Source organism: Pecten maximus, chromosome 6 (genome assembly GCF_902652985.1).
Source record: "Pecten maximus chromosome 6, xPecMax1.1, whole genome shotgun sequence".
In the NCBI taxonomy this organism is placed as follows: domain Eukaryota; kingdom Metazoa; phylum Mollusca; class Bivalvia; order Pectinida; family Pectinidae; genus Pecten; species Pecten maximus.
Genome location: NC_047020.1, coordinates 1,522,385 through 1,532,604, shown reverse-complemented (window position 1 = coordinate 1,532,604; position 10,220 = coordinate 1,522,385). Strand labels below are relative to the sequence as shown.

Here is a 10,220-nt window from a genome sequence, read left to right as displayed (position 1 = left end):
CTTACCTACAGTGGAGACCAGTGACATTCACAGACAGGTAAACGGACGGATCATTAACCTTACCTACAGTGGAGACCAGTGACATTCACGGACAGGTAAACGGACGGATCATCAACCTTACCTACAGTGGAGACCAGTGACATTCAGACAGGTAAACGGACGGATCATCAACCTTACCTTCAGTGGAGACCAGTGACATTCAGACAGGTAAACGGACGGATCATCAACCTTACCTACAGTGGAGACCAGTGACATTCACAGACAGGTAAACGGACGGATCATCAACATGACCTACAGTGGAGACCAGCGACAAAGGCATTTTGACATACACAACCAACATCATAATTGTCCAGTTTATACCAGAAAAATATCAGTAATATTTTGGTAGTCTGACTGAGGGATCAGTTTACCTGGGTATTTTAACCATATCTCCAACACCTGTCCCTGAGACACCTGTACTTTCTGTTAAATTGAGTCAGACACAAATTCCAGCATGGTTTGGACACCAACTGAAAAATAATCCTCAATCATTCTTCTCGTTCTTCATTCTGGCTTATCTGAGTCAAACACAATTCAAATTTTTGACATTTCATTAAATCTGAGTTTAGGTGCAACATTAACTAAGTACAAACACTAGAGTAAGTTACATGTACCTTATGATACACTATGAGTGACAAATGTATGGTAATTTATCGTGATACATTCTCTGGCCATCTTTGTAACACTCTGACATCTGTTATCACACTACTTTGTCCTAGCTCTATATTCTTTCACACTTGAATAAAATTCTGTCACCCATCTATATTTTCCTCTTTCCCGTCATTTTACGCTCTGTTGCCCTCAAGACCTTCCACCAACATGCAGCATTTTACTGCCCAACAATGTTCTCAAATCCTCCCATTTTCCCCTCAGATTCTTGTACCTTCTACTTTCTCTCACTCCCGTTCCTCAGATTCTTGTACCTTCTACTTTCTCTCACTCCCATTCTCTCTATCAGAAATTCCATTTTCTGTCACTATTTTCCTCTTACCTACCATATTGTCTTAATTTCTTTCTCTCATATCTTCCTCATTTTCATTCTCTTGATCACATTTCCGTTTTCTCCAGCTTCCTTTCTCTCACCTTCCTTCAAGTTTCTCTCACTCTCAGATGTTCTTCAACTTTACCATCTTATTTCTACTATTCTAAAAATTTAACACTGAACAGCACTTATTTACATTTATACGTCTTTGGCAAATAAAAAAGATGGGTAGTACAGACCATTTAGGTATGGTCCAACGTAGTGAACCACATCACAGATTGTCAACATGTCTGACTTCTAAGTCACCTAAAGTGATGGTGATTGGTGTACAATAAGATGGACGATCTTAGCTGTAATGCTGTCTAACAATCAGTACTAAGATTGTTGCTGTATACATATTGTTTACAGCAGACTTTTATTCTATCATTTTGCTGAGGCCCGAGACATATACGTGTGGAGAAAAAGATGCCATTCTATAAACATTGATATTTCTTTTTAACTCGGTGATATATCACTCACAACAATAAGTTTTCTGTCCGTCAATGTAATCCCGATCAATTCCGCCCCTCCTCCACATTGAACCAAGGACCACTGGCTTATTAGACTCTACTGAAGAGAAATTCTTCCTATCCGAGTAGGCAGGTCCTTCGGGGTGATATATAATATTATATGGAATGTATTTGCCACAATAAAATCCACATATTTAGACAAGAGATCTTGAAATATTATGAGTTACAAATGTCCTTCAATATTATAGGTATCCTCTGATACAACACACAGAATGAAGATTTTCGTGAAAAATAACGGCAACCAAGTCGAGGTAGAAAGGAATGTGTGAACAAATCTATGGAGGGAATGATATATCTATTTATATATAAAAAAGAACAATGAATACTGTGTCAGGAACTAGTGAGTATGTTCTTCAGAATCTAAAATAAATTAAATACATCAGATTTCAGAATCTACACCGATATGTCCGACATAGGACAGACATATCTGTACGTCAGATAGGACAGACATATCTGTACGTCAGACAGGACAGACATATCAGTATGTCAGACATAGGACAGACATATCAGTATGTCAGACATAGGACAGACATATCAGTATGTCAGACATAGGACAGACATATCAGTATGTCAGACATAGGACAGACATATCAGTACGTCATAATTAGGACAGACATATCAGTATGTCAGACATAAGAATGTATACTGATACAAGTATGTCAGACATAATAATGTATACTTATACAAGTATGTCAGACATAATAATGTATACTTATACAAGTACGTCAGACATAAGAATGTACACTTATACAAGTATGTCAGACATAAGAATATATACTGATACAAGTATGTCAGACATAAGAATCTTTACTTATATAAATTGGACAGACAATAAGGACAGATACCTTCACTGTTAGTAGTACCTTAATTTTGTACAAGCTTCATGGTACATAGAAACAGAATTGTAGCCGACTACTTCTAAATGTAACCGACCATTTCTAAATGTAACCGACCATTTCTGCCATTTCAGTTTTATTGTGTTGGATATAATTTGCTTCAACCAATTACAAGTATAGAAATGTCCATCATCATTGTTAATACCTAAAGGTGAATGACTGACCAGTTGTACACGGCCCTGGATATGGACAAGTGCAAATTTTTACAGTTATAAATTACTTGTGAATTTTTAATCTTATCCTACTTGGCAAAGTCCAGACTAATTCTTATGATAATCATTATCAATCATCCGATCTGATATTACGTGGTTTGTATGTGATCAGGTATGTTACAGAGAAAATGAGTACCATAGATATGTAATGCCTTGTCTAGTTCTCATACAATCAATAGATAATAGTCATATTATTAGTAATATTAGTCTTATATCACAAATACATTCAATACAAACAATTCATTTCGCTGTGAAATTATTACAGATATTTATTTATTACAAAATGCATTATAACGGTATCAGTCTGGATAACCATGTACAATAATTATAATATTTTCTTACAGTATTTAATTATTATTCTAATTTCGGCAAATAAAGATATTCTTAAACTTCACAAACATCTATATCTGATTTTTCTGTGTATATAAGATAAATATTTTCTATATATTTTGGATTAAATATAAATATATAAATAATGTAAAATTTCTTGTCCAACCTTAGGAACAATGTAATCTCTTGCCATTCTGACAACAAAACAGAATTTTTGATTTGGTTTATGAGTATGTGAGTAAAACTATATAGAGACATTTGAAGATTTTCTCGCAAGGTTAACAGTAATACAGTGGAGTAAAACATAGAAACCATTCTTACCAAAGTTTGTACGTGTAAACCATGAAAGAGCAAATGATAAATGCATGTCTGATGAACAAATTATCAGAATAATCTTGTCTCTCCTGCTGCTAAACTTTCATACTAATCTCGCGTTCCTCGTAAATCCATATGGTGCCGACCCTGCTTGCCTCCCTTGAGAGACTTGAGCTCAGTCGGTTCCCTAGGTGTGTAGTGATATATGTCTGAGGAATCGTCTCCCAGTACAGACTGTGGCCGAGACATCCAGCCTGTACGAAGGTCTGTTCCCGCATTGTTTACGAGACGTGTGTCGGAGTCGGACTTGCCATGAGAGTGGTGCCCATGCCATACAGGGTCCATGGTGCCACCACCGGCACTGCTTCCTGGAGCTAGACTCCCCAGGTGTGGCGGGGGCTTCTGGAGGGGCTGCAGTCTGGTCCCCTATAACACAGATAACAAAAATATATGGAACTTACTGTACATACATCTCAACTAGCAATTATTACCTTACAATATCCTGTGATAACCTGTTCTCCCATCATTCACAGGTTTGCTCCCCATTTTACCCAGATTTATCTGTCACCATGGGTTGTTTGTGGAGGGAGGTCACTGTCTAGGTGTACCTTATTGACTGGTGTGGGGGTTTGTTTGTGGAGGGAGGTCGCTGTCTAGGTGTACCTTATCGATTGGTGTGGGGGTTTGTTTGTGGAGGGAGGTCACTGTCTAGGTGTACCTTATCGACTGGTGTGGGGGTTTGTTTGTGGAGGGAGGTCACTGTCTAGGTGTACCTTATCGACTGGTGCGAGGGTTTGTTTGTGGAGGGAGGTCCCTGTCTAGGTGTACCTTATCGATTGGTGTGAGGGTTTGTTTGTTGAGGGAGGTCACTGTCTAGGTGTACCTTATCGACTGGTGTGGGGGTTTGTTTGTGGAGGGAGGTCACTGTCTAGGTGTACCTTATCGACTGGTGTGGGGGTTTGTTTGTGGAGGGAGGTCGCTGTCTAGGTGTACCTTATCGATTGGTGTGAGGGTTTGTTTGTTGAGGGAGGTCACTTTCTAGGTGTACCTTATCGATTGGTGTGAGGGTTTGTTTGTGGAGGGAGGTCACTGTCTAGGTGTACCTTATCGACTGGTGTGGGGGTTTGTTTGGGGAGGGGGGTCGCTGTCTAGGTGTACCTTATCGATTGGTGTGAGGGTTTGTTTGGGGAGGGAGGTCGCTGTCTAGGTGTACCTTATCGATTGGTGTGAGGGTTTGTTTGTGGAGGGAGGTCGCTGTCTTGACATACCTTATCGACTGGTGTGAGGGTTTGTTTACGGAGGGAGGTCACTGTCTAGGTGTACCTTATCGATTGGTGTGAGGGTTTGTTTGGGGAGGGAGGTCACTGTCTAGGTGTACCTTATCGACTGGTGTGGGGGTTTGTTTGGGGAGGGAGGTCACTGTCTAGGTGTACCTTATTGATTGGTGTGAGGGTTTGTTTGGGGAGGGAGGTCACTGTCTAGGTGTACCTTATCGACTGGTGTGGGGGTTTGTTTGTGGAGGGAGGTCACTGTCTAGGTGTACCTTAATATTGATTGGTGTGGGGGTTTGTTTGTTGAGGGAGGTCACTGTCTAGGTGTACCTTATTGATTGGTGTGGGGGTTTGTTTGTGGAGGGAGGTCGCTGTTTAGGGGTACCTTATCGATTGGTGTGGGGGTTTGTTTGTTGAGGGAAGTCACTGTCTAGGTGTACCTTATTGACTTGTGTGAGGGTTTGTTTGTTGAGGGAGGTCACTTTCTAGGTGTACCTTATCGATTGGTGTGAGGGTTTGTTTGTGGAGGGAGGTCACTGTCTAGGTGTACCTTATCGACTGGTGTGGGGGTTTGTTTGTGGAGGGAGGTCACTGTCTAGGTGTACCTTATCGACTGGTGTGAGGGGTTTGTTTGTGGAGGGAGGTCACTGTCTAGGTGTACCTTATCGACTGGTGTGGGGGTTTGTTTGTGGAGGGAGGTCACTGTCTAGGTGTACCTTATCGACTGGTGTGGGGGTTTGTTTGTGGAGGGAGGTCACTGTCTAGGTGTACCTTATCGACTGGTGTGGGGGTTTGTTTGTGGAGGGAGGTCACTGTCTAGGTGTACCTTATCGACTGGTGTGGGGGTTTGTTTGTGGAGGGAGGTCGCTGTCTAGGTGTACCTTATCGATTGGTGTGAGGGTTTGTTTGTTGAGGGAGGTCACTTTCTAGGTGTACCTTATCGATTGGTGTGAGGGTTTGTTTGTGGAGGGAGGTCACTGTCTAGGTGTACCTTATCGACTGGTGTGGGGGTTTGTTTGGGGAGGGGGGTCGCTGTCTAGGTGTACCTTATCGATTGGTGTGAGGGTTTGTTTGGGGAGGGAGGTCGCTGTCTAGGTGTACCTTATCGATTGGTGTGAGGGTTTGTTTGTGGAGGGAGGTCGCCGTCTAGATGTACCTTATCGACTGGTGTGAGGGTTTGTTTTGGGAGGGAGGTCACTGTCTAGGTGTACCTTATCGATTGGTGTGAGGGTTTGTTTGGGGAGGGAGGTCACTGTCTAGGTGTACCTTATCGACTGGTGTGGGGGTTTGTTTGGGGAGGGAGGTCACTGTCTAGGTGTACCTTATTGATTGGTGTGAGGGTTTGTTTGGGGAGGGAGGTCACTGTCTAGGTGTACCTTATCGACTGGTGTGGGGGTTTGTTTGTGGAGGGAGGTCACTGTCTAGGTGTACCTTAATATTGATTGGTGTGGGGGTTTGTTTGTGGAGGGAGGTCACTGTCTAGGTGTACCTTATTGATTGATGTGGGGGTTTGTTTGTGGAGGGAGGTCGCTGTTTAGGGGTACCTTATCGATTGGTGTGGGGGTTTGTTTGTTGAGGGAAGTCACTGTCTAGGTGTACCTTATTGACTTGTGTGACGGTTTGTTTGTTGAGGGAGGTCACTTTCTAGGTGTACCTTATCGATTGGTGTGAGGGTTTGTTTGTGGAGGGAGGTCACTGTCTAGGTGTACCTTATCGACTGGTGTGGGGGTTTGTTTGTGGAGGGAGGTCACTGTCTAGGTGTACCTTATCGACTGGTGTGAGGGGTTTGTTTGTGGAGGGAGGTCACTGTCTAGGTGTACCTTATCGACTGGTGTGGGGGTTTGTTTGTGGAGGGAGGTCACTGTCTAGGTGTACCTTATCGACTGGTGTGGGGGTTTGTTTGTGGAGGGAGGTCACTGTCTAGGTGTACCTTATTGACTGGTGTGAGGGTTTGTTTGTGGAGGGAGGTCGCTGTCTAGGTGTACCTTATCGACTGGTGTGGGGGGTTGTTTGTGGAGGGAGGTCACTGTCTAGGTATACCTTATTGATCGGTGTGGGGGTTTGTTTGTGGAGGGAGGTCACTGTCTAGGTGTACCTTATCGACTGGTGTGGGGGTTTGTTTTTGGAGGGAGGTCACTGTCTAGGTGTACCTTATGGACTGGTGTGAGGGTTTGTTTGTGGAGGGAGGTCACCGTCTAGGTGTACCTTATCGACTGGTGTGGGGGTTTGTTTGTGGAGGGAGGTCACTGTTTAGGTGTACCTTATTGACTGGTGTGGGGGTTTGTTTGTGGAGGGAGGTCGCCGTCTAGGTGTACCTTATCGACTGGTGTGAGGGTTTGTTTGTGGAGGGAGGTCACTGTCTAGGTGTACCTTATCGATTGGTGTGGGGGTTTGTTTGTGGAGGGAGGTCGCCGTCTAAGTGTACCTTATCAACTGGTGTGAGGGTTTGTTTGTGGAGGGAGGTCGCCGTCTAGGTGTACCTTATCGACTGGTGTGGGGGTTTGTTTGGGGAGGGAGGTCACTGTCTAGGTGTACCTTATCGACTGGTGTGGGGGTATATTTGTGGAGGGAGGTCACTGTTTAGGTGTACCTTATCGACTGGTGTGGGGGTTTGTTTGTGGAGGGAGGTCACTGTTTAGGTGTACCTTATCGACTGGTGTGGGGGTTTGTTTGTGGAGGGAGGTCGCCGTCTAGGTGTACCTTATCGACTGGTGTGGGGGTTTGTTTGTGGAGGGAGGTCACTGTCTAGGTGTACCTTATCGACTGGTGTGGGGGGTTGTTTGTGGAGGGAGGTCACTGTCTAGGTGTACCTTATCGACTGGTGTGGGTTTGTTTGTGGAGGGAGGTCACTGTCTAGGTGTACCTTATTGATTGGTGTGAGGGTTTGTTTGTGGAGGGAGGTCACTGTCTAGGTGTACCTTATCGACTGGTGTGGGGGTTTGTTTGTGGAGGGAGGTCACTGTTTAGGTGTACCTTATTGACTGGTGTGGGGGTTTGTTTGTGGAGGGAGGTCGCCGTCTAGGTGTACCTTATCGACTGGTGTGGGGGTTTGTTTGTGGAGGGAGGTCACTGTTTAGGTGTACCTTATTGACTGGTGTGGGGGTTTGTTTGTGGAGGGAGGTCGCTGTCTAGGTGTACCTTATCGACTGGTGTGAGGGTTTGTTTGTGGAGGGAGGTCACTGTCTAGGTGTACCTTATCGATTGGTGTGGGGGTTTGTTTGTGGAGGGAGGTCGCCGTCTAAGTGTACCTTATCAACTGGTGTGAGGGTTTGTTTGTGGAGGGAGGTCGCCGTCTAGGTGTACCTTATCGACTGGTGTGGGGGTTTGTTTGGGGAGGGAGGTCACTGTCTAGGTGTACCTTATCGACTGGTGTGGGGGTATATTTGTGGAGGGAGGTCACTGTTTAGGTGTACCTTATCGACTGGTGTGGGGGTTTGTTTGTGGAGGGAGGTCACTGTTTAGGTGTACCTTATCGACTGGTGTGGGGGTTTGTTTGTGGAGGGAGGTCACTGTCTAGGTGTACCTTATTGACTGGTGTGGGGGTTTGTTTGTGGAGGGAGGTCGCTATCTTGACAAACCTTATCGACTGGCATGCGGGTTTGTTTGTGGAGGGAGGTCACTGTCTAGGTGTACCTTATCGACTGGTGTGGGTTTGTTTGTGGAGGGAGGTCACTGTCTAGGTGTACCTTATTGATTGGTGTGAGGGTTTGTTTGTGGAGGGAGGTCACTGTCTAGGTGTACCGTATCGACTGGTGTGGGGGTTTGTTTGTGGAGGGAGGTCACTGTTTAGGTGTACCTTATCGACTGGTGTGGGGGTTTGTTTGTGGAGGGAGGTCGCCGTCTAGGTGTACCTTATCGACTGGTGTGGGGGGTTGTTTGTGGAGGGAGGTCACTGTCTAGGTGTACCTTATTGATCAGTGTGGGGGTTTGTTTGTGGAGGGAGGTCACTGTCTAGGTGTACCTTATCGACTGGTGTGGGGGTTTGTTTGTGGAGGGAGGTCACTGTCTAGGTGTACCTTATGGACTGGTGTGAGGGTTTGTTTGTGGAGGGAGGTCACTGTTTAGGTGTACCTTATTGACTGGTGTGGGGGTTTGTTTGTGGAGGGAGGTCGCCGTCTAGGTGTACCTTATCGACTGGTGTGGGGGTTTGTTTGTGGAGGGAGGTCACTGTTTAGGTGTACCTTATTGACTGGTGTGGGGGTTTGTTTGTGGAGGGAGGTCGCCGTCTAGGTGTACCTTATCGACTGGTGTGAGGGTTTGTTTGTGGAGGGAGGTCACTGTCTAGGTGTACCTTATCGATTGGTGTGGGGGTTTGTTTGTGGAGGGAGGTCGCCGTCTAGGTGTACCTTATCGACTGGTGTGAGGGTTTGTTTGTGGAGGGAGGTCGCCGTCTAGGTGTACCTTATCGACTGGTGTGGGGGTTTGTTTGGGGAGGGAGGTCACTGTCTAGGTGTACCTTATCGACTGGTGTGGGGGTATATTTGTGGAGGGAGGTCACTGTTTAGGTGTACCTTATCGACTGGTGTGGGGGTTTGTTTGTGGAGGGAGGTCACTGTTTAGGTGTACCTTATCGACTGGTGTGGGGGTTTGTTTGTGGAGGGAGGTCACTGTTTAGGTGTACCTTATCGACTGGTGTGGGGGTTTGTTTGTGGAGGGAGGTCACTGTCTAGGTGTACCTTATTGACTGGTGTGGGGGTTTGTTTGTGGAGGGAGGTCGCTATCTTGACAAACCTTATCGACTGGCATGCGGGTTTGTTTGTGGAGGGAGGTCACTGTCTAGGTGTACCTTATCGACTGGTGTGGGTTTGTTTGTGGAGGGAGGTCACTGTCTAGGTGTACCTTATTGATTGGTGTGAGGGTTTGTTTGTGGAGGGAGGTCACTGTCTAGGTGTACCTTATCGACTGGTGTGGGGGTTTGTTTGTGGAGGGAGGTCGCTATCTTGACAAACCTTATCGACTGGCATGCGGGTTTGTTTGTGGAGGGAGGTCACTGTCTAGGTGTACCTTATCGACTGGTGTGGGTTTGTTTGTGGAGGGAGGTCACTGTCTAGGTGTACCTTATTGATTGGTGTGGGGGTTTGTTTGTGGAGGGAGGTCACTGTCTAGGTGTACCTTATCGACTGGTGTGGTGGTTTGTTTGTGGAGGGAGGTCACTGTTTAGGTGTACCTTATTGACTGGTGTGGGGGTTTGTTTGTGGAGGGAGGTCGCCGTCTAGGTGTACCTTATCGACTGGTGTGAGGGTTTGTTTGTGGAGGGAGGTCACTGTCTAGGTGTACCTTACCGACTGGTGTGGGGGTTTGTTTGTGGAGGGAGGTTGCTGTCTTGACATACCTTATCGACTGGTGTGCGGGTTTGTTTACGGAGGGAGGCTGCTGCCTTGGCGTACTGATGACGACTGCTGTAGAGACCATCCTTAGCCGAGTATTCCCAGTTCTGTAACGGTTCACGGGCAGAGATCTGACCCTCATCCACATCCTCATCATAGTCTAAGTGACTTGCCCTTGACTGATTCAGGTGCAGACGGGTTGTAGGGGTCATTCTCCCAGCATTCTCATTGGCTAGAATCTGTCATGTGATACAATGTGTGATCATTTTAACTAGGTTT

The 10,220-nt window shown here is 45.7% G+C and overlaps 1 protein-coding gene across 5 annotated transcripts in view; it reads right to left on the bottom strand.

Annotated features, from left to right (window-relative positions):
- Positions 1–422: 422 nt before the first annotated feature.
- Positions 423–10,220, bottom strand: part of LOC117328688 (cyclin-dependent kinase-like 5) — a 98,239-nt gene continuing 88,441 nt past the window's right edge. For 4 of the 5 annotated variants that reach the window (XM_033886172.1, XM_033886173.1, XM_033886174.1 and 1 more), the window contains 2 exons: positions 9,947–10,180; positions 1,171–3,769 (listed from right to left, as the gene is read on the bottom strand). In XM_033886172.1, the coding sequence (XP_033742063.1) occupies positions 3,452–3,769; positions 9,947–10,180 (552 nt within the window). In that variant the 3' untranslated portion in view covers positions 1,171–3,451. Of the gene's footprint in view, positions 923–962; positions 3,770–9,946; positions 10,181–10,220 lie in introns of those variants that run through there. The other variant, XR_004533009.1, reaches the window with a different exon arrangement.